This window comes from Rhinopithecus roxellana, chromosome 18 (genome assembly GCF_007565055.1).
Source record: "Rhinopithecus roxellana isolate Shanxi Qingling chromosome 18, ASM756505v1, whole genome shotgun sequence".
Lineage (NCBI taxonomy): Eukaryota > Metazoa > Chordata > Mammalia > Primates > Cercopithecidae > Rhinopithecus > Rhinopithecus roxellana.
This window is the reverse complement of record NC_044566.1, coordinates 42,564,290-42,589,126: the sequence shown is the minus strand read 5'-3', so window position 1 is coordinate 42,589,126 and position 24,837 is coordinate 42,564,290. Positions and strand designations below refer to the sequence as shown.

General features: G+C 41.9%; 1 protein-coding gene across 2 annotated transcripts; it reads left to right on the top strand.

Moving 5' to 3' along the window:
* The first annotated feature begins 7,584 nt into the window (after positions 1–7,584).
* TRIM13 (tripartite motif containing 13) lies at positions 7,585–24,093 on the top strand. Of its 2 annotated transcripts, none has more exons than XM_010363822.2 (3): positions 7,585–7,827; positions 8,302–8,398; positions 22,856–24,093. In XM_010363822.2, the coding sequence occupies exon 3, from the start codon at positions 22,862–22,864 to the stop codon at positions 24,083–24,085; it is 1,224 nt and encodes a 407-aa protein (XP_010362124.1). In that variant the 5' UTR covers positions 7,585–7,827; positions 8,302–8,398; positions 22,856–22,861; the 3' UTR covers positions 24,086–24,093. The 2 variants fall into 2 exon arrangements, with proteins under 2 accessions (XP_010362124.1, XP_010362125.1); XM_010363823.2 differs by having other exon boundaries at positions 7,590–7,742.
* Positions 24,094–24,837: the final 744 nt, after the last annotated feature.

Genomic DNA, 24,837 nt, shown 5'->3' with positions numbered 1-24,837 from the left:
GGATTGTAAGAGTCAATAAATGATCACTGAACTCCTAGAAGGGTCCTAAAACTGAGTATTTGAGGAATTCCAGAATTTAAATACTGGGTAGAAAAGGATGACCCAGCAAGTATTCCTGAGTCTGAAGAAGAAAAGCCAGGAATGAGTTTAGTGTTACTAATGGCAGAGGAAAAGAGGGCCTTTTAAGAAGGAGGCAGTGGTACTCAGAGTTGAAGGCTACCAAAAGATCAAGGAAAATGAGAACTGAAAAAATATCTGTTGGAGTTTGCAACATGGAGGCCAATGACCTTCACAAATGCTTAAAATGCACTGATATTGTATAATTAGTTTCAAGCATCTTCTGAATTATCTGTATCTTTTGCCTGATTGGGAGGGGTGTGGGTTACTGTAGATCAAATTTCACACTTCTGGAGATGTGGGGGCATTCTAGCAACAATCCAGATAGTGTTACAAACAAGACCATTATAAGATAAACACATTTTAACAAGGCATTTATTACCCAATGCTTTAATATTAGAGAGATCCAATTGGGCTCATGTTAAAAACAATGAAGCATCTATGTCTTATGCAATGCTGTATAGGAAGTATCTGATAAGTTTAGATCCTCAGAACCAAAATTCTATGCATTGGTCTATTGTCTTTATTTAAGACAAAGAGAGTATGCTTAAGGTACAGGTGTCCACCAGCTACTGAAAACTGCAGAACCCCTATCCATGACGTATCCTTGTTTATAGAATGCTCTAAAAATGCTCTAAAATCTCCCATAAAACAGGATGAAAGTAGTTTTCTAACCCAAAATGTTATCGTAATTGACACTTCCCAGGGTAAAAATTAGCACATAATGATGAGTAAGCTCTGAAAGATTCAAAATAAACAATTTAAACAAATCAAGCTCTCCAACAATTGCAAACATACAGTATCTATTAGTCTTTAGCTGAATTAATCATTTCTTAAGGCCCTCATAAAGTTACTGTTTGTAAAAAATAAAATTCTACATATATGGGAATTTAGAAAAACATTTGTCATAATTGAATGTAATTAATCATTGTTAAAATATCAAAGCAGTATAATACATTTCAGAGAATATATATGTAATGATTTTTAAAACTCTAGTAGAGCATACTCCAAAATGTAGCTAAGCAACCTATTAACACCGGCCTTTTACACAACACAGTTACAATCTTTCTACTAAATTGGCTGGGTGCAGTGACTCATGCCTGTAATCCCAGCACCTTAGGAGGCCAAGGTGGGTGGATCACCTGAGGTCAGGAGTTCAAGGCCAGCCTGGCCAACATGTCGAAACCCCGTGTCTACTAAAAATACAAAAAATTATCCAGGTGTGGTGGCAGGCACCTATAAGCCTCGGGAAGCTGAGGCAGGAGAATCACTTGAACCCGGGAGACGGAGGTTGCAGTGAGCCAAGATCGCACCATTACACTCCAGCCAGGGTGACACAGCAAGACTCTGAGAAAAAAAGGAAGATAAATCATACATATGATATACAAGCAAATTATACGTATTCACATGTATATAATTTCCTTTTGGAAGATTTTAAGAAAATATTTGTCACAATTATATTTTGTTTATAAATTGAGTACTTTGACAAAATATATATCAAATGGTTCAATAAGACTGAAAAACATATATGCTGTACTTTTATATGTTGCATTTTTAAAAATCTGTAATTTTCAATAACAAATCTTAAAATACTAAATTTCTTGGCTTGGCACTGTGGCGCATACCTGTAATTCCAGCACTTTGATTGGCTAAAGCGGGTGGATCACTGGAGTCTGTGAGTTTGAGACTAGCCTGTGCAACATGGCAAAACACCATCTCTACAAAAAAATACAAAAATTAGCTAGGTGTGGCAGAGGGTACCTGTAGTCCCAGCTACTAGGGAGGCTGAGATGGGAGGATACATTGAGCCCATGAGGCCTAGGCTGCAGTGAGCTGCAACTGGGCAATAGAGCGAGACCTTGTCTCAAAATAAATAAATAAATAAATAAATAAATAAATTTCTTCCCTGTAAATCTTGGACCTAGTCATCAGATCGATCTTTCTAAAAATTTGCTTTCATTCATGCATATTATTCAGTGGCTCCCCACTTCCTACAGATGAAGTTCAGCTCTTTGTTCTGACATGTAAAACATTTCAATATTTGACTTCAAACTTTATTTCCAAAGCAGGCCATGCTCCTCATCTCCACCCTGAGCTTGTGGTGTGTTCCTCACCTTGAAAGCTCTTCCTCTTTCTCTTCTTCAAATCTTGTGATTTTTAAAGTTACAGTTCAACTCCCACCCACTTCCCTTATGAAATCTTCCCTTATGCTTCTGGTGCCTTCCTCTGGCCTTGTCTTCATCACTTATTTTGGGTTTTAAACAACCACTATTATGTGCTGACTAACAGTACTTGTGCCCCCCCCCCCCTTTTTTTTTAAAGTGTCTACGAAGGCAAAGTTAGGTTTCTTACAGCAGGAAGGGAGATGCACACAGAGAAGTAGGAATCTCAGGAGATGGAGTTTTGCTCCTGTTGCCCAGGGTGGAGTGCAATGGTGCAATCTTGGCTCACTGCAACCTCTGCCTCCCCGGTTCAAGTAATTCTCCTGCCTCAGCCTCCTGAGTAGCTGGGATTACAGGTGCCACCATCACGCCCAGCTGATTTTTGTATTTTTAGTAGAGACTGGGTTTTGCCATGTTGGCCAGGCTGCTCTCGAACTACTGACCTCAGGTGATCCACCTGCCTTGGTCTCCCAAAGTGCTGGGATTACAGGTGTGAGCCACTGTGCCCGACCTTGTGTCTCTTAACTGAATGGGAATTACCTTTGATGCCTGGCACAATCCTGAGAATTACAAAATTTGAGTGAGTATAAAATTATAAGCATATGCTAGTATTACCTTACCTCTGACCTATTTTACTTTATTCTTACAGTTTTTCTATCTACAGAAATAGTATAACTAAAGGCCAAATTTACTATTGCTTAAGTGTCTCTCATTCTCTTTTGAAGCTAACTGATCTTGCTGTTGTCTCCATTTAATGCATACTCTTCATTGTGCAACTGAAATATACAGAGTCTGGAATTTTCCTCAAACCAGGGACTAATTCCCTTTAATTTCATCAAGTCTTAGGTAAGTTCCTGTGTTTTGTGATAAATGCATTTTTACCTTCCTTTTAATGGAATATTTGAATGTTCAATTTCTCCAAAAATACAGAACTTTAAAAAACCCAAAAAACAGTAAGGTCTTTCTTTCATTGAGTTTGACGTTTATTGTTTTTCTCTCCTTTCTTCAAGCACAGGGGAAGAGGTATAAAAGCAGAGGGATACATGCTTTTGAAAAGCCACCCTGGGCTAGATGCAGAAAAGCAGAAATTATGGTGCTAGCTTCCTTTACTGCATAGGCAGTTTAGCTCTGCTTAAGACTATTGTACTTGAGTCCTAAGTTTACAAATCTAGGGAAATCATGCTTACAAATGAGCAAGGTTTTCTTTTTGCATATAACAGCACCAATTACTTATTAAACACCTACTATATGTCAGACACAATGTTGGTTGCTTTATATGTTACCTAATTTTCATGATCAAATGTATCATGATTCCTGTTTTACAAATGAGGAAACCGAGGCTTAGAGATGCTAAGTAACTTGAACAACTAGTAAATGGCAGAGCTGGAGTTTGGATGCAGAACTGATTCCAAAGCCTGTGCTCTTTTCTCTACATCTTGCACTGTTGGTGTCTTTTAGTGGCAGGAATTCTCACTGGGGAATATTGGGGTTTGCATTTATAACTCTGGCAGCTAAAGGGAAGGACAGAATAATAATAAAAAAGTTCCACTGTATCTGGGGAGGCTTACCAGACCCCTTCCCCTATGCACAGTTGCTCCAGGCTTTGTTAGTAGATGTTCCTTACTCTGACAATTTACATTTCTGTATACCCTAAATTTGGCACTGTCCCTTTTGTTATGGAACATCTGATCACTTCTGTCTGGGTAGGTGGGGAGGAGGGCTGAGAAGTTTTTATCTTTGTCAAGGCCCAGGATGAAAACACCAGGAAGTAAATCAATGCAATACCATACATTTTATATTTAAAAATATATGTAGTATATTTTATATTTAATATTAATATATAACACATAATATATAATATATAAACATTATTTAATATTATATATTTTATATATATTAGAAATTCTACCCTGTAAAAATATATTTCTCAGAGGGGCTGGCGGGAGTGGGGGGAGGGTGATACATTTATCACACAAGATGAAACTTACGTAAGATTAGATATCTCTATAATCTTAGTGCTGTGCTGATACATAAATTCCAAGTTTCAGCTGTTAGTTACTTATTTGAAGATCAAAAGAAGGAAATTTCAGTGTGACAAGAATGTTGACAATCCCTGTGCTTTCTCTACTAGGATCTAGTTCCACCGTGCTCTTCCAGGGAAGGATGTAGCTGTGTATGCAGGTTTTAGCTGGACAGTCATCTTTTTCTAGTCACATTACCTGTGGCAGTTTCCCAGTCGCTGTTCTGTGTGTTAGGACCACGGGAGGAGAGTAATGGTTATTCTTCCTTCACCATTTTTTCCACACTTAAGATAATTTAATATACTGTGTTTTCTAGTTAGTATTTAATTTGTGTAATAGTCTAGAGATTGCTATACAGATTTAATGTGTTTTACACTTAGTTGGGCAAAAGCTTATTAGTATCTACCACCAACCAGATCTAACTATATAAATATGTATTACATAATTATATTAAGGATGATTTGTGGGTTTTGAGTGTGAACCCTAAAAATCTGAGCCAGGTCCCAGTTAATTTAGGAAGTTTATTTTGCCAGGGTTGAAGATAAGTGCCCATGATACAGCCTCAGGAAGTTGTGACGTGTCCAAGGTGGTCAGAGCAGTTTGGTTTTGTACACTTCAGGAAGACATGAGATATCAACCAGCGTATGTAAGATGAACACTGGTTTGGTCCAGAAAAGGTGGAACAACTCGAAGCAAAGGAGGGACAACTCAAAAAACAGGGAGGGGGCTTCCAGGTTTTAGGAAGAGACAAATCACTGCATTCTTTTGAGTTTCTGATTACCCTTTCCAAAGGAGGCAATCAGATATTATCTCAGTGAGCAGAGGAGTGACTGAGTAGAATGGGAGGCAGGTTTGCCCTAAGCAGTTCCCGGAAGCTTGACTTTTTCCTTTAGCTTAGTGATTTTGGGGCCCCAAGATTTTCCTTTCACATGAGTTAACTGTCCACTCTTGTGAAATATCATTTAATATTAGGATATCTGAAATGTTTCCATATGGCTGGGTGCAGTGGCTCACACCTGTAATCCCAGCACTTTCGGAGGCTGAGGCCCAAGGAACACTTGAGCCCAGGAGTTTTGACACCAGCCTGGACAACACAGACTCCATCTCTACAAAAAATAAAATTGGCCAGGGGTGGTGGCACATGTCTGTGGTCCCAGCTACTTGGGAGGCTAAGGGAGGAGGATCACTTGGGCCCAGGAGGTTGAGGCTGTAGTGAGCCATGATCGTGCTACTGCTCTCCAGTCTGGGGGCAGAGCTAGACCCTGTCTCAAAATTAATCAGCAAACAATGACAACAAATAAGTGAGATGTTTCTATAGATCACTTTTTTAGATCTATAGTTTTAGATCTATAATTTAGTGATTTTTTTAGAAACACTAAATTAATTAATTGAGATGGAGTCTTGCTCTGTTGCCCAGGCTGGAGTGCAGTGGTACGATCTTGGCTCACTGCAGCCTCCATCTCCAGGGTTCAGGCGATTCTGCCTCAGCCTCTCAAGTAGCTGGGACTACAGGCATGCGGCACCATGCCCGGCTAATTTTTGTATTTTTAGTAGAGACTGGGTTTCGCCATGTTCGTCAGGCGGGTCTGGAACTCCTGACCTCAGGTGATCCGCCCGCCTCGACCTCCCAAAGTGCTGGGATTACAGGTGTGAGCCACCGCTCCTGGCCTAAAAACACTAAATTTAAGTAAGCAACTGGGGTGCAGTTTTGTCACTGACAGTTATGGTGCTGTAGAAAGAACCCATATCTGGAATCTGCCTTTAGCCTCAGCTCTGCCTCTTGTTTTTTTTTTTACCTTGGAAAAGTCACTTCACCCGTTTTCTCATCTATATAGGATGAAGATCATAATTTCTATTACATAGTGTTCTTAAGAGACTGAATGACGGAAATTAAAAGAAGTGTTCTACATAGGCAAAGTTAGGTTTCTTACAGCAGGAAGGGAGATGCACACAGAGAAGTGGGAATCTCAGGAGACGGATGTGGCCAGGGGCTTTTTATGGGGGTTGGGCTAAGCATTATTAGTCAAGAAGCTGAACTGCTATATATGGTAGATCTTGAATACAATTTCTCCAAAATAACCTATTTCCTCCCCAAACCCAAACTTCCTCAACTGGGATCAAACTCAATCCTGCAGCATGTTCTGAGATTCTGTACTCGCCTCACTTCCCCCAAGATTGTACATTTTGGAGGAGCCATTCCTTCATCATCCATGTTTGCATCCTCCACATGTTCATAGTTAAGTGCATACGTTTGCTATTGGGCAAGGTCCTCAAATGCGAGGCGGACGTCAGAATAGTCAGGTTAGCGACTGAGTAACTGCTCGTGGTGGATAATTTAAAGTCAATTTGAAAGTTCATCCTTTCCCCTAAAGGCAAAAACAGGCGTTCCTTTTCTTAAAAGAGAATTTTAAACAGAATTGGGTCTCTGGTGTCCAACCTAAAGCCCTCAAAGAAAGAAGGTCACGGTTGGGGGTGGGGGTGATGGGGGACACTGAACCCTCTTCTGGTTGCGCCTTGCCCTGAGCCCCCGGCTAGAACCCTGGCGCGCTCCCAACGCGAATCGGTGACTCCGCAGGCCGCGCAGTGCGGAGGTGCCCGTCCCACCCTCCCCCTTGGGGGGTGCGGGCTCCATTTCTCCGAGCCGCTGGGGTCGGCTTCTGGTCTTGAGATGCGGATGAAGTGGTGTGAAGGGTTGGGCTTTTTTTTTTGTTCCTAAAAATGCAACGAACAAAAAAAAAAGTACAACAATCCAAACCCAACCATCTTAATTGCACGGCAGCTTAACTGGGAGACTTTCTTCCCGGGCGGCCCCACCCGGGACGGCGCCGCTTCAGTAGAGCCCACCGTCTGGGCGAACAGCGTCCACTTCCCGGAGCCGCGGCCCAGCCCCTGCAGGAGGGTTTCGGGCGCGCGCAGGCCTCTGGAAGGGAGAAAAGCCCGCAGCCCGGCCCTCCCCGTCCCAGGCGGCCCGCGCGGGTGGACGGCGGGAGCCGGCGGCGGTTGGAGACGCCGGAAGGAGCGCGGTCTCACCTCCCGGCTCCCTCCGCTGGGGCTAGGCGCGGCGGGGAAGGCTGGACAGAGCGAAGCGGGCCGGGAAGGCGGGGCCGAGGTGCAGGCGGAGGCGGGCGACGGGGAAGGGGGAAGGCGAAAGGGTGGGGGAGGGGACAGGGGAGGCGGGCGACGGGGAAGGGGAGGAGAAGGGGGGAAGGGGAGGAGAAGGGGGGAAGGGGGGGGGAAGGGGAGGAGAAGGGGGGAAGGGGAGGGGTAAGGGGAGAAGGGGAGGGGAGGGGAAAAGGGAGGGGAGGGGAAGGGGGAGGAGGGAAAGGGAGGGGGCGGGGTTCGCCGGAGACGCGAGTCCATTTTGCGGCTGTGCCTGGCGCGTACCATACGGTCCCCACGGCTGGAGGACAGGCGGTCGCGCTGCCTCTCCCACTCGCCGGAGGTCGGAGATAAGTACCCGCCGCCCGGCTCCTCTCGGGAAAGCGGGGTGGTCCTCGAACCTGCAGCGAGGGTGGGGACTTGCCCAGGTCAGCAGGGAACTGCGTGGGGGGGGGGGGGGGGGGCTGGCGAAGGCCGTCTGAGCTCCAGTCCCGGCAGCGCGGCGGAAACCAGCAGGGCACTGTCACGGGCGTGGGGAGGAGCGGCTTGCGGTGGGCGCCGGGGCAGTGTGTCTGTGGTCCAGAAAACCTGCTCTGCCTGGAGCCTTTCCGGCCCTGCTACCAGCGTCTCCACATTCCCTAGAAAAGAAAAGACGGGTGTGGGCCGTAGGTTAGAGCGCGCCGCCAGCGTCTGGCGCTGACCTGGAGAGGTTGCATGGCGCCGGGGGAGGGCGCCCTAACCGAGAAGCTGCTTTAATACAAAGAGCTCCAGGTTCCTGGCGTTTCACCAGGTCTAAACAGCCTGGCTTTATTTTTGGGGACCATTGAAAAAATTGAGGGTCAAGATTGGGGTCCTGTGCAAATAAATGCGTTAATACTGCTCTTTTTCTTCTCTCTTTGCAGTAGCCTGTAGTTCGTTAGTCAAAACGTGAAAAAAAAGACCTGCTTTGCCCTGGGAAATAGTAACCCTGCCAAATACATCAGCTTATAGGAGACAGAGGTAAAATACTACAATAATTTTCCTATGTTATCCCTTTTTTTTTTAAACACCCAATTTCAATAGGCCCCAGAACCTTCCAAAATGGAACTGTGTGTAGAATACGTATGTTCCCATCCACTTTTCATTGGTGGTCTTTGTTCTTTTCATATTTTGTTAAAACTTAGAAAAATAGAATCCACGTTTAGCATCTATTTATGTGGTATTTATCTTAAATATATCCAAACATTTATATTGCAAAAGAAGAAAAGAGCTTCCACACTTTTTTCCTAGTTTTTTTCCCCTTCTCCTATGCTTAGGGAATTGTCAGGCTGCTAGGGCTTTTAGAACAGGGCTTGAGTTTTCTAGAGACCTTTATATAATAGGCATTTTTAAAGCAGAATTTTATTTATATAGGCACTCCTTCTAGTAGAACTTGATGGAGCTGTTAACTGACTATACTTCCTTCTTGCACAATGGGAGCTTCCCTATCCTTCCCTAAAAATACATTTTTTTTTTCCTTTCTACCAGCTGGCTTACTAAACCTCCCTGGGAAGTCCTTGCCTAACACCGGGCTGTTCTGTTCATTCTATACATTTATGATAGGTTATCTGGCCTTAATTCTGCCACAGCTTTTGTTCAGATATGCTCATTTTCATGACACTGCTTTGTACCTGATACCCTATGTAATACGTGTTTTGCTTTGCCTTGAAATCACAGTTCAAGTTTAGAACCTTTTCTTGCTTGATACACTGGTGCTCCACAATAACACCTTAAATGTGTAGAGTTTGCATATATGTAATTAAACCTTAAGTTTGTATAGTTTTGTAGTTTATGGAATTCTCACACATTACTGTAATACAGGAGTTATTGAAAAATTATTTTTAGGCAGCTAGAAAGGGTAAAAGAGTCCTCGGTGGAATTTTCCTTTAATAAAAAGCAGCTCCTGGCCGGTGACTTTGGGAAGTTGAGGTCAGGAGTTCAAGACTAGCCTGGCCAATATGGGGAAATCCCATCTCTACTAAAAATACAAAAATTAGCTGGGTGTGGGGGTGTGCACACCTGTAATCCCAGCTACTTGGGAGGCTGAGGCAGAACCACCGCTTGAACCCAGGAGGCAGAGGTTGCAGTAAGGCGAGATCGCGCCACTGCACTCTTAGACTGGGCAACAGAGTAAGACTCTGGTTACCAAAAAAAAAAAAGCCCCCAAACCATTTATTTTCTAACAGAAAGCAGCCTGAAAAGTCAAGCTGCAAGCAGAAATATGCAGGCTAGAAGCTTTTGTATGTAAATGTTGCCAGCTATATCTGGAAGCCAGGTACATTCAGTATGGGGTTTCTTGCTTCCTTTTCCTTGTCACCCTATGTGGGCGTCTTGGCGATCACTAGGTAAAACCACAGGTGCAGGTGTCATGGTGGCCCCAGATAGAAGCCACATTTGCATAACAAAAAATTAGGGTGGGAGGGTCAGTCTTTAGCCGGGCTATGTAAATGGTACACCTGGTCAAACCAATCCCCTGGGCTCTGTAAATCACCACCTCCTTGCTCTGTACAAAATCGATTGCGTTTCACCTCAAACCCAGAGACCCTCTCTTGGGTGACCTTTCTCAGCATGAGGAACGTTTCTCTGTTAAACTTTCCGCTCCTAAACCCACTCGTGTGTGTCCATGTCCTGAATTCTTTCTTGGCTCGAGACAACCACGGGTGTATCCCCCAGACAATGGAGCCATTTCATTATGAAGTAAATACTATAAAATTCGTTTTTTAATTTTTTTCCAAGACATGGGATTCTCAACTGTGTCTTGAACTGGGCTTAAGTGATCCTCCTGCTTCAGCCTTCGGAGTAGCTGGGACTACAAGTGTGTGGCACCATTCCCAGATATAAAAATCCTAATTTTATGAAGGATAAAACTGGTTCTTGAACACAGGTACTCAAAAGCAGGTTTTGTGCTTTCCCCTTCACTGGAGAGCCTGTTAAACCTAGTTAGTAAAAACTGCAAAATTTTAGAAGGGATTTTAGAGAACTTATGATTAAACCTCTTCATTTTATGAATAAGAATACTGAGTTCTTGAGTCACTTTCTAGATATAGTGCTAAGGTCTAAGAATTAGAAAACTCAGGCTCTATGATGCCTAGTTTGCTGTGTACAACTGATAAGTCTCCATTTTTTGAGTGCTGGGGGTGTCTTAGTTTTTTTGACTCCTAAAGTTAGGTGTTTTGATGATTTCTAAGATGCTTTTAAGCCCAGTATTTCTATTCCTACCCCATAAATTTTAAATTTATGGGTGTCTTGCCTATATATATGTATATATAGGTAAGACACAGATGCAGACTAGTGTTAACTGCCTTAAACTTTTATATTTTAAACTCGAGTAGGTATGGTAACAAGTGTGTCTTATTCTTGGTTTTTTACTAAGTCCTATAAAAGTAAGGTTTTCTTGTAAGGTTAGGAACTGCATCGAGGGGTGGACCACTCTAATACATCATTGGTTAGAGTTCATAAAGTGATATAAACCCTTTCTAGAGAGAAACCTAGTCATCTTTTCAAGAGCCTTAAAAATGTCCTTACTGTGGCCGGATGCGGTGGCTCACGCCTGTAATCCCAGCACTTTGGGAGGCCGAGGCGGGCAGATCATGAGGTCAGGAGATCAAGACCATCCTGGCTAACATGGTGAAACCTCATCTCTACTAAAAAATAAAAAAAAAAAATTAGCCGGGCGTGGTGGCAGGCGCCTATAGTCCCAGCTATTTGGGAGGCTGAGGCAGGAGAATGGCATGAACCTGGGAGGCACAGCTTGCAGTGAGCCGAGATCGCACCACTGCACTCCAGTCTGGCGACAGAGCGAGACTCCATCTCCAAAAAAAGAAAAAAAAAGGCCTTATTGTTTGACCCAGAAGTACATTTAAAGGAATTGTCTTAGGAAATAATAAGAGCTGTGGAGCAAGACTTTTCTCTGTAAGGTGTTTATCTAAATGTTACAATACCCAAAAAATAAACCCACAAACAAAACAACACAAGAAGAACAAACCCATAAATAAGCAATAAGAAAGCATATCCACAACATGGACTGTCATGTTTTTCTAGAATATATAATGATAGGGAAAAGGCATGTAATAAAATAAGGGGACAAGATACAAAATTGTATTATGCTACCAGTTTTGTTAAAATGTGTGCACATGCACAGACACATGGGATTGGAATAAAGACACCAAAATAATAGTAGTGGTGATTTCTTGCTGATGTGATTATGGGTGGCTTTTTCTCTGTATTTTCTGAATTTTCTATAATAAAAAGAAGTTGCTTTTATAATTTAAGAAGACACAAAAGCTAGTTGCATGGATAACTTCGATTTCAGTATGGTGTCAATATTTTATGGTTTTAATTGCGGTAAGAACATTTAACATGAGACCTATCCTATGCACAAATTTCTGAGTGTACAGTACAGCAGTGTTAACTATAGACATGAGCAGATCTCTGAAACTTATTTTTATGTGACTTTTATAAGGTATTTATCATACCTCCTAGAATAACAGCACCTGGCCGGGTCCAGTGACTCAGGCCCATAATCGCAGCACTGTGGGAGGCTGAGGCGGGCAGATCACCTGAGGTCAGGAGCTCGAGACCACCCTGGCCAAAATGGTAAAACCCTATCTCTACTAAAAATACAAAGAATTAGCTGGGCATGGTGGCAAGTGCCTGTAATCCTTGCTAATTGGGAGGCGGAGGCAGGAGAATCGCTTGAACCCAGGAGGCAGAGGTTGCAGTGAGCCAAGATCACACCATTGCATTCCAACTTGGGCGACAAGAGCAAAAACTCTGTCTCAAAAAAAAAAAAGCAAGCAGGAAAGAGTCAAGGCTAAACTGTGGTACAGAGAAGAGAATGAAGGAAAAGGAAAAAGTTTTTCTTAGTGCTCTGAACTAGCGAGGTAATGAATGGCCTGGTTTATATTTTTGAGAATTTCATCTTAGTCTGACAACCCTTTGTGAACTTTCTGAGTAGGTGAACTTTCCAAGCCTAGTGAACCTTCTGTACTAGCTCTGTTTTGCCTTGTCAGGGTCCCTGCTAGAAATATCTTGGAAATTTTAACTACTGTTCATTCTAGGATAATGCCAGAAAAGGTTGGTTACTTCCTGTCTTATATGGACACATAGGTAACTTTTATATTGTTTGCAAAAGCCACATAATTACTTTAGATACTATGTGTAATGTATTAATTTTCATATTTAGAGGTATCTGAAACCTGATGTTTCTTACTTTGTCCTGTGTTGATCATATACATCACAGAGGTGCTATATGTAATATATTAATTTTCATTTTTAGAGATTATATCTGAAACCTGATCTCTGTATCTTACTTTGTCCTATTTTGATCATATAAGTCACCGGGACAGTCTCTAAAAGAATGAAGAGTAATGACACATTGATATAGAGTATTTAAAATAAAAACTTTATAAATAATTTTCATATACCTTTTAAAATAGGTATACAAATGAGGAGAGAAACTAGTATGTATAAGTCGTTTGTCAGAGGTTACAGACTGAGAGCCAGACAAGTATGTCAGTCTCCTCATAGGTCTGGATTCAGAGATTTCCAGTAATACATTTAAAAAAAAATTTTATGAAAGATGAAACCATAGGCTGGTCATGATGACTCATGCCTGTAATCCCAGCACTTTTGGGAGGCCAAGGCAGGAAGATACTTGAGGCCAGGAGTTTGAGGCCAGCCTGGCCAACATAGTGAAACCCTGTCTCTACTAAAAACATAAAAATGAGCCTGACGTGGTGGCAGGCACCTGTAATCTCAGCTACTCGGGAGGATGAGGCAGGAGAATCGCTTGAACCCAGGAAGTGGAGGCTGCAGTGAGATGAGATCACACCACTGCACTCCAGCCTGGGTGACAGAGCAAGACTGTCTAAAAACAAAAACCAAAACCATACTACAGCAGATTAAACTTCTTATGAGGCTTATATTTAGCTCTTTTCAAAGTTTTACTTTTTAAACTCAATATGGTTTTCTTATAATTGGCTCTTTAGTTTTTCCATCCATTTTATTGTGAAAATGTTCAAACAGAAAACTCAGAAGAATATTACAGTAAGTATTCTTATATCCTCTACCTAGATTTTAATAGTTGTTAATTAGACCCTTACTTAGTTTCAAGAAAACATTTATTAATGGATCTCTCTCTCCTTTTTTTGTTTTTTTTGAGATGGAGTCTCACTCTGTCGTCTAGGCTGGAATGCAGTGGTACAATCTTGGCTCACTGCAACATCTGCCACCTGGGTTCAAGTGGTTCTCCTGCCTCAGCCTCCCGAGTAGCTGGGATTACAGGCGCCTGCCACCGCGCCCAGCTAATTTTTGTATTTTTAGTAGAGACAGGGTTTCACCATCTTGGCCAGGCTGGTCTTGAACTCCTGATCTCATGATCCACCCAGCTCAGCCTTCCAAAGTGCTGGGATTACACGCATGAGCCAATGCACCTGGCCTAATGGATCTCATACTGATAAATAGTAAGGTGCAGTGGCTCATGACTGTAGTCCCAGCTACTCTGGAGGCTGAGATGGGAGAATATAGTACACTATTTGAAGATAAGATTAGTGTGCTCAGAGGAAATGATTTTTTTTTAATGAGCCATTTTATTATAGGAATTATTTCAAAGTAACATTTGTGACTCTCAGTTCAGTAAAGCTTAGCATAATTTAATGTCTGTGAAGTGAGTTTCAATGTTTGCTGTCTAGCCACCTGATAGATAGGTACTTTTTGAAATTCTTGCATTCAAAGATGCCTCAAAGCAGGATGGAAATTTGGGTTAAATCCTTAAGATAAAAGCATAATATATTTATTGGCTTTTCTTTTTGTTTCCTAGTGGGATATGAAAAAAAAAAGGGTAATATTTTGAACAACTCTATTATATTGCTAACAGCCAGTAGAATTTAAAGACCTCAATAGGAAAGTTTCTTTTACTAATAGATTTTATAAGGAGAAAATTAACTTTTGTTTCAGAGTAAATGAATGAGTACCTTTTGCAGTATAATCATTTTAGGTTGATCCCTTGAAAGAATTTCTAGAAGGAAGAAGTCCAATACATATATATTAACTCTACTATATTATCACACCTTAACTTTGTAAGTATTAGCTTTTCCATTTTTATTATTTTAGTGATTGTGTTAATGGTTTTCATTTATAGAAGCTGTTGTTGCCAAATACTAATTGAGGTAGGATTGATAAAGCACTTTTTATAATCCTTGTTTGTGGATAGCTTGACAATTTGTTCAAAAAAAATAAATCTGTAGTGGTGGTATGCAACTTTGTTAAAAATAAAACTAAATTGGCCGGGCGCGGTGGCTCAAGCCTGTAATCCCAGCACTTTGGGAGGCCGAGACGGGCGGATTACGAGGTCAGGAGATCGAGACCATCCTGGCTAACACGGTGAAACCCCGTCTCTACTAAAAATACAAAAACTAGCCGGGCGAGGTGGCGGGCGCCTGTAGTCCCAGCTACTCGGGAGGCTGAGGCAGGAGAATGGCGGAAACCCGGGAGGCGGAGCTTGCAGTGAGCTGAGATCTGGCCACTGCACTCCAGTCCGGGCGACAGAGCGAGACTCCGCCTCAAAAAAAAAAAAAAAAAAAAAAAAAAAAAAAAAAAAAAAAAAAAAAAAAAAAAAAATAAAACTAAATCAAAAAGTGAATTTCATTGTATGTAAATTTAAAAGTATATTAGAAAATATCAATATGGCAGGAGAACAAGGTTGACTTTTTTCCCTCAACTAGTGTCTACTACCACCTCTCTGGAAACTTTAAAAAGTGAAACTTTAAAAAGTTGTCAGCTTTTAAAACTGTTGGTGTAAAACATTTGGGAAGTTTTTAATTAGTGGGAAAAGTATTTGTGCTTCAAAATTTGAGACTTTTCTAAGTATTCAGAAACATTCAAAGGAAGAAATGAATTTTGGAAAACTTGTTTGCCTTTATGTGCTTAATCTGACTTTACTTAAAGTTGAAATTTGAACAGTGAATATTAATTTTGTTTACATCAAGTTTTTTGACTTCTATATTGGGGAAAAAACTAGCTTGAGGCCAGGTGCAGTGGCTTATGCCCATATAATCAGCACTTTGGGAGGCTGAGTCCAGATCGCTTGCGCTCAGGAGTTTGAGGCCAGCCTGGGCAACATGCCAAAACATCATCTATACAAAAAAAAAAAAAAAAAAAAAGTACAAAAATTAACTGGAAATGGTAGCATGTGCCTGTAGTATCATGAGGTGGGAGGCTCACCTGAGCCTGGGGAGGTCAAAGCTACAGTGAGCTGTGTTAGGGCCACTGCATTCCAGCCTGGGCAACAGAGTGATACTCTCTCAAAACAACAAAACAGACAGGGCGCGTTGGCTCATGCCTGTAATCACAGTACTTTAGGAGGCTGAGGTGGGTGGATCATTTGAGGTCAGGAGTTCAAGACCAGCCTGGCCAACATAACGAAACCCCGTCTCTACTAAAAACACAAAAATTAGCCAGGTGGTAGTGGCACATGCCTGTAATCTGAGCTACACGGGAGGCTGAGGCAAGAGAATCGCTTGAGCCTAGGAGGCGGAGGTTGCTGGTGGGGAGGTTGCCAGTGAGCCAAGATGGCGCCACTGCACTCCAGTCTGGGCGACAGACTGAGACCCTGTCTTGAAAAAAAAAAAAAAAAAAAAAAGCCAGGTGCGGTGGCTTATGCATGTAATCCCAGCACTTTGGGAGGCCTAGGAGGGCGGATCACCTGAGGTCAGGAGTTCGAGACCAGCCTGACCAGCGTGGTGAAACCCTATCTCTACTAAAAATACAAAAATTAGCCAGGTGTGGTGGCAGGCACCTGTAATCCCAGCTACTCAGGAGGCTGAGGCAGGAGAATCGCTTGAACCCAGGAGGCAGACGTTGCCGTAAGCCGAGATGGCGCTATTGCACTCCAGCCTGGTCGACAAGAGCAAGACTCCCTCTCAAAAGAAAAGAAAAAAAAAAAAACCCTGAAAAAGAGGTGGAGGGGATGTATGCTTTTTTAGTTCATGTCAAAGGAGTAAGCTGGGTGGATTATTTCAGATTTTGTGTTAGCCATACTTTAAGATTCTGTAAGTTAATTTGCTGTGAAGAGTACCTTTTATTTATGAGATTAAAATCTTTAACTTATATTATCCTTTAAAACTTTGGAGGCAACAAAGATGTCTAACAAGGTTTCTTGGATCAGGTATTCGTCACTTGTGGAAGTGGTCACATAGTTTTGTCTTAGAGAAAGTTTTGAGTATAAAGAGAAGGCATAGGCAGGGTGTGTTGGCTCACACCTGTAATCCCAGCACTTTGGGAGGCCGAGGTGGGTGGATCACCTGAGGTTAGGAGTTCGAGACCAGCCTGGCCAACATGGCGAAACCCCCGTCTCTACTAAAAATACAAAAATTAGCTTGGCATGGTTGTAGGTGCCTGTAATCCTAGCTACTCAGGGAGTCTAAGGCAGGAGAATCACTTGAACCTGGGAGGCAGAGGTTGCAGTGAGTTATGATCACGCCACTGCACTCCAGCATGGGCAACAGTGCAAGACTCCATCTCCAAAAAAAAAAAAAAAAAAAAAAAAAAAAAAAAAAAAAAAAGGCATAAAACTAAAGGAAGAAGAGAAAAGGAAATATTTAGATTTTTAATTTAATTTAATTTTTTTTGTGACAGAGTTTCGCTGTTGTGCAGTTGCGGCTCACGGCAACCTCTGCCTCACGGGTTCAAGCGATTCTCCTGCCTCTGCCTCCTGAGTAGCTGGGATTGCAGGCATGCACCACTACGCCTGTAATTTTGTATTTTTAGTAGAGACGGGGTTTCTCCATGTGGGCCAGGCTGATTTCGAACTCCCAATCTCAGGTGATCTGCCCACCTTGGCCTCCCAAAGTGCTGGGATTACAGGTGTAAGCCACAGCGCCCGGCCAGAAATATTTAGATTTTAAAGTGAATGAAAATAAGAATCTTTAAATTATAAACCAAAATTTGTAAGTTAAATCACTAAAAAGGAAACAAGAGGATCTATTGTAATTTTGATGGAATTTTTTTAGAAAAGAGACTTTCCAAATAGGTATTTTTTTCCCCTCTGGTTCATTTTAAGAGCTGTAAGTTGATCATGACCTTGGGATGACTTTATTAAGTTTTCCTGTGTGTGACATTTTCCTTTTCACTTTTGGTCACATTTGTTTGCCTGAAAATTCTTCTTGGCCCCTGTTTCGTATCCTCAATTTTCTTCATAGTTTCTCTTTGCCTTCGGTGTCCTTTTTCTCCTCCTCATCCCACCCAATCACTTGGTATGTTCTTTGTTTTCTTCTTATTTAATATGCTTGGATAGGAGTCTCTGGTATTAACATTGAAGTATTAACATTGCAAAGATGAGTAAATTAGGTTTATTTTATTGAGTGTTGCCGTTACCACTTTCCTGTTTCTATTGCCTTCTCAAAAATCTGGCCTTTGTGTAGAATTCTTAGGCAAAAGATGACAGTAATGGAAGTGAAAAGTGTGGAGCAGGACTGGGGTTGGCAGATCATCAAAAGTTTGACTTCACTGTTGTGAAAGTTTGTGTGTCTTACAGCTGCGTGGTGACCTCTTTCCGAAGACAAAGTTTAGTCTTTATAGCCATTCTCTTCCCAATGCTTTTCAAAGGTTATATGATTTGTCATACCACAAAGGATTTTTCAGAAAAATCAGCTGTTACACTTTTTTTTTTGCAATATGACACTAAATTTGAGACAGAATAATCTTTGCTTTAGTTCTCCCTATGTTATATATTATAAATACATGTATCTTACAATCTAATATAAAGCCATAAACTGGCTGGGCGTGGTGGTTCACACCTGTAATCCCAGCACTCTGGGAAGCTGAGGTGGGCGGATCACTCGAAGTCAGGAGTTTGAGACCAGTCTGGGCAACATGGTGAAACCCTGTCTCCAGTAAAAAAATATAAAAATTAGCCAGGTGTGGTGGTGGGCGCCTGTAATTTCCAGCTACTCAGGAGGTTGAGGCAGGGGAATCGCTTGAACCCAGGAGGCAAGAGGTTGGCAGTGAGCCGAGATTGTGCCACTGCACTCCAGTCTGGGTGACAATGAGACTGTCTCAAAATAAATAAATAAATAAATAAAAACTTAGGGCCCAGCGCAGTGGCTCGTGCCTGTAATCCCAGCACTTTGGGAGGCGGAGGCAGGTGGATCATTGAGGTCAGGAGTTCAAGACCAGCCTGTCCAAGATGGTGAAACCCCGTGTCTACTAAAAATACTACAAAATTAGCCAGGTGTGGTGGCAGGTGCCTGTAATCCCAGCTACTTGGGAGGCTGAGGCGGGAGAATCGCTTGAATCTGGGTGGCAGAGGTTGCGGTGAGCCGAGATTGCGCCACCGCACCCCAGCCTGGGAGACAGAGTGAGACTGTCTCAAAAAAAAAAAAAAAAAAAAAAAAAAGGCCAGGCGCAGTGGCTCACCCCTGTAATCCCAGCACTTTGGGAGGCAGGTGGATCGCCTGAGGTCAGGAGTTTGAGACCAGCCTGGCCAACATGGTGGAACCCCGTCCCTACTAAAAATATAAAAATTAGCTGGGCGTGGTGGCAGGTGCCTGTAATCCCAGCTACTCTGGAGGCTGAGGCAGGAGAATCGCTTGAACCCAGGAGGCGGAGATTGCAGTGAGCAGAGATCACACCATTGCTTGCACTCTAGCCTGGGTTACAAGAGCAAGACTTAGTCTCAAAAAAAAAAAAAAGCAATAAACATTAACCCTGCAAGCTCAGCTTGTCTTTTAAATACTGTTTACCTTCTAGATATAGTCCAGTCATGTATGGCTGTTGAAGTTACTGTTAAAAAAGTTTCACTTTTTATTATAGATGGCCTACTACTATTTTGGTGATAATGTGATATGTGTATATATCCCTGAGTAAACAGTGTAGAAATATATAGTACTCTTGGTGTTTTAACTATAGAGATAAATGTATGTTTAAAATAAATCTGTGGCCTGGTGCAGTGGCTCACACCTGTGATCTCAGTGGTTTGCAAGGCCAAGGCAGGAGGATTGCTTGAGGCCAGCTAGTGAGACCTGGTCTCTACAAAAAAAAGTAGCCAGGTGTGGTGGTGCATGCCTGTAGTCTTAGCTACTTAGGAAGCTGAGGCAGGAGGACTGCTTGAACCCACAAGTTTGAGGCTGTAGTAAGCTATAATTAGGCCACTGTACTCCAGCCTGGACAACAGAGCAAGACCCTGTCTCTCAAAAATGAAAAATAATAAACCTGCATTGAGAAATGGTATTGGCCTACATCAGGGATCTCACATATTTTGGTCATAGGACACTTTTACACTCTTAAAAACTGAGAATCTTGGCCTGTAATTTCAGTGTTTTGGCAGGCTGAGGTGGGAGGATCACTTGAGCCCAGCAATTTGAGACTAGCCTAGGCAATATGGTGAGACCTCGTCTCTACAAAAAAAACTACAAAGAAAAAAAATTAGCTGGGTGTGATGGTGCATGCCTGTAGTCCCAGCTACTCGGAGGTTGAGGCAGGAGGATGGCTTGAGTCCAAGAGGCAGAAGTTGCAGGGGACTCAGATTGCACTACTGCACTCCAGCCTGGGTAAAAGAGCTGTCTCAAAAAAAAAAAAAAATTGAGAATCCCAAGAAATTTTTTATGTTTTATACTGTCAATATTTACTCTATTATAAGTTAAAACTTTTTAAAAAATACTCATTTAAAATAACAATGATAAACCCATTACAAGTTAACAAATAATTTAGGAAAATAACAATTTTCCAAAACAAAATACAGACAAGCATGGCATTGCAATATAGGCCTGTAATGAATGGCTATTAATAGAAGACAGCTGGAGTCTTTTGTTTGCTTCTGTATTTAACCTGTTGCAATAAATTATTTTGGTTGAAATATACAAAGAAGGCTGGGTGTGGTAGCACATGCTTGTAATCCCAGCACTTCGGTAGGTGGAGATGGGAGGATTGCCTGAGGGCTGGATTTCTAGACCTGCCTGGGCAACGTAGTTTAAAAAAAAACTATGGCCGGGCATGGTAGCTCTCACCTATAATCCCAGCACTTTGGGAGGCCGAGGCGGATGGATCACCTGAGGTCAGGAGTTCAAGACCAGCCTGGCCAACATGGTGAAACCCCGTCTCTAATAAAAATACAAAAATTACTCGGGCGTGGTGGTATGCGCCTATAGGCCCAGCTGATTGCGAGGCTGAGGCAGGAGAATTGCTTGAACCCGGGAGTCAGAGGTTGCAGTGAGCTGAGATAGCGCCACTACACTCCAGCCTGGGTGAAAGAGTCAGACTCCGTCTCAAAACAAAAAACAAAACACAAAAAAACTCACTGAAACAAAAATTAGCTAGACATGGTGGTGCACACCTGAAGTCTGAGTTACTTGGGAGGATCCCACTTGAGCCCAGTAATTCAAGGCTGCAGTGAGCTATGATCGTGCCAGTGCACTCCAGCTTGAGTGACAGAGTGAGACACCCCCGTCTCTTAAAAAAAGGAAGTACACAAAAATCTAGGCTTACACAGATACGTAGTTGGTAAAGGAAGGAATACTGTTTAGCCTTTTCAGGTAAGTTAATCTTTTTTTTTTTTCTTTTTTTTTTCTGAGGCAAGGTCTCACTCTGTTGCCCAGGCTGGAATGCAGTGGTGCCATCTCGGCTCACTGCAGCTTCTGCCTCCTGGGCTCAAGGGATTCTCATACCTCAGCCTCCTGAGTAGCTGGGACTACAGACACATGCCACCACAGCAGGCTAATTTTCTTTTTTTTTTTGTCTTTTGTTTGTAGAGGTGGGGTTTTACCATGTTTCTCAGACTGCTCGTGAACTCGTGAGGTCAAGCAGTCCACTCTCTGCAGCCTCCCAAAGTGTTAGGATTATAGGCGTGAGCCACTGCTCCCAGCCTGAATCTTCTTTGATACTATACAAAAACTCAGCAAGTGCTAGTTTCTTTGTTGGAGTATGGAATCTGAAATTGTATTTATGAACCTGTTGGTCTTTCGTGAACCTCAAATTAATCTTTTACCCATGCCTGATTTATAACATGTGTTAGTGACTTGAAATAATATTCACTGTGTTTTGCAGATCTCCAAATATTGACACATTTCATTATACAGTATTCCTTTCCCCTCAAAAAATCCTCACATTCATTAATATCACTACCCATCTCATCATAAAAGTCTTTAATTAATGGAAAGCTGTCAGGCTCATAAATATAAAATGTTTTCCAGAATTCCAATTTTTACATAAAAACCCAGCCTTTTCGTTAGCAAGAGATACTGTCAATTGTTTTCTTTGAAGTAACAAGCTCATTTTTTTTTCCAAGAAGATGTCAGGTAGCTAAGTCTGAATAGCCATAGTTTATCATTTGTTCTTTCAGAAAGTAAAAATGGTGTTCCATGAAAAAAAGCAGCTGGTTTAGCTTGCAGCTCATCACTTAAGTGCTTTTTCTCCAGACAGCATCTGCTGGTATGCAGAAGTGCTATATGTGTACTGCCTATTTTGTCACGCAATATATTTAAAAACTGTACACAGGCTCAAGACTTAGTAAAATGAATAATTTTTACTGCTGCATCAAGAACATTCTTAAATGAAACCGGTACTCCAACCCTAATTTGGGTGGTGATGATGAATACAATTCAGTGCTTCTTACAGCTTTGCTCGATCCCTACTAAGGCTTCAGCAGTGTCTACACACCATTGCTTTTATACCATTGGTACAAATGTTGACAGTGCAAAAAGCAAGTAACATCTTAGTGTTATTACGAAAACAGTTTTGATCTCACAGATGCCCCGAAAGAGGGACATCCAGGTTTTTGCCCACCACATTGTGAAAATTGATGATTCTAGATAATACAAAATGGCTTCGATTACTGTTCTGGTGGTTTAAAAACAACAAAAAACCTCATTTAGTTCTCCTACCTAGAAGAGTGAATTGCAACTCTTATCTTGTGCTTTTACCTGTGATTTTAAAAATTGTAATCTTGCCTTTGAAATAGAAAAATATGCCAATTCATAATCAAGTCTGCATGAAGAGTACATGTTTGGATTTATATTTCTGTGCTACTTTCTTTTATATAACATACCATTTTATATTTGTGGGCCCAGAGTAAAGAGCTCATTCTGTTAGACACTGAATAGCCTTGTTTTTGTCAGTAGTCAGCTCTGTTTTAAAACAATTGTTTGGGTCCTGCTGGCTCAACTTGCAGTTGTCCTAGTCCTGAGTCTGTCTTATCCAAAGACTGTTGTTGCAAAGCCCACACAAAGGCCTGTGTATAGGATGCCTTACTATTAAAGGAGCATGTTCTAGTGTCAGCGGATTAAATTTGCTTTGGTGTGCATTCCCTTACTAATTCTCACTTCCTTTGTTTGGCTGGTTATTTCAGTGAATGATCATTTTAATGTGAAGACAGTTTCTTCTAATTATTACATAGTCCTAGTGGTGACGATTATTGGAGTAAAATAAATTTTTTTTTTCTGGTAGGATGTGATGGAGCTGCTTGAAGAAGATCTCACGTGCCCTATTTGTTGTAGTCTGTTTGATGATCCACGGGTTTTGCCTTGCTCCCACAACTTCTGCAAAAAATGCTTAGAAGGGATCTTAGAGGGGAGTGTGCGGAATTCCTTGTGGAGACCAGCTCCTTTCAAGTGTCCTACGTGCCGTAAGGAAACTTCAGCTACTGGAATTAATAGCCTGCAGGTTAATTACTCCCTGAAGGGTATTGTGGAAAAGTATAACAAGATCAAGATCTCTCCCAAAATGCCAGTATGCAAAGGACACTTGGGACAGCCTCTCAACATTTTCTGCCTGACTGATATGCAGCTGATTTGTGGGATCTGTGCTACTCGTGGGGACCACACCAAGCACGTCTTCTGTTCTATTGAAGATGCCTATGCTCAAGAAAGGGATGCCTTTGAGTCCCTCTTCCAGAGCTTTGAGACCTGGCGTCGGGGAGATGCTCTTTCTCGCTTGGATACCTTGGAAACTAGTAAGAGGAAATCCCTACAGTTACTGACTAAAGATTCAGATAAAGTGAAGGAATTTTTTGAGAAGTTACAACACACATTGGATCAAAAGAAGAATGAAATTCTGTCTGACTTTGAGACCATGAAACTTGCTGTTATGCAAGCATATGATCCAGAGATCAACAAACTCAACACCATCTTGCAGGAGCAACGGATGGCCTTTAACATTGCTGAGGCTTTCAAAGATGTGTCAGAACCCATTGTATTTCTGCAACAGATGCAGGAGTTCAGGGAGAAAATCAAAGTAATCAAGGAAACTCCTTTACCTCCCTCTAATTTGCCTGCAAGCCCCTTAATGAAGAACTTTGATACTAGTCAATGGGAAGACATAAAGCTAGTTGATGTGGATAAACTTTCTTTGCCTCAAGACACTGGCACATTCATTAACAAGATTCCCTGGAGCTTTTATAAGTTATTTTTGCTAGTCCTTCTGCTTGGCCTTGTCGTTCTCTTTGGTCCTACCATGTTCCTAGAATGGTCATTATTTGATGACCTGGCAACTTGGAAAGACTGTCTTTCAAACTTTAGTTCCTATCTGACTAAATCAGTCGATTTTATAGAACAATCAGTTTTTTACTGGGAACAGGTGACAGATGGGTTTTTCATTTTCAATGAAAGATTCAAGAATTTTACGTTGGTGGTACTGAACAATGCGGCAGAATTTGTGTGCAAATATAAACTATTATAAAATCTGTTTCAAGTATGCAGTTCTCTTTTGTTAGAAATTGTCAGAGAATAGAGAGTGGTAATTCAGATTTGGTCAACGATTCTAGTCACATATTTTCCTCCAAAAGTATTCCTTCCAAAAATAATCTCCTATACATGTTCAAATTAGGTAGCATAAAGATAAAAGTGAAATTTAGTAGTATAGGCCTGAACCCTTTTTTGTTTAAAGAGTGCTTTTGAAATAAGCATCCACCCCAAATATTGGTTGTATTTATGCTGTGATAAAAATAGGTGAGAGATCATATGATCTAATATTGTATTGATGGAGGTGTAGGTAGTATAATAGTGACTGTTCATCAAGCATGCAGTAAAGACCACTTTTTTTTTTTTTTTTTTTTTGAGATGGAGTCTTGCTCTGTTGCCCAGGTTGGAGTGCAGTGGTGCAATCTCGGCTCATTGCAGCCTCAATCTCCCAGGTTCAAGTGTTTCTCCTGCCTTAGCCTCCTGAGTAGCTGGGACTACAGGCACGTGCCACCACGCCCAGCTAATTTTTTGTTTTTCTAGTTGAGATAGGGTTTCACTGTCTCTCAAGACCTTCCTGTTAGCCAGGATGGTCTTGATCTGACGTCGTGATCCGCCCGCCTCAGCCTCCCAAAGTGCTGGGATTACAGGTGTGAGCCACTGTGCCCAGCCAAAGACTACTCTTAAAGCACCTTTTTGACAGTGAACATGCTCTAAAAAAGGAAAGATAGTGTAGAAGATTTCCCACACACG

Bases quoted from the DNA above. Each gene is read 5' to 3' on its own strand.
- TRIM13 (XM_010363822.2), top strand. From the start codon at position 22,862: ATGGAGCTGCTTGAAGAAGATCTCACGTGCCCTATTTGTTGTAGTCTG.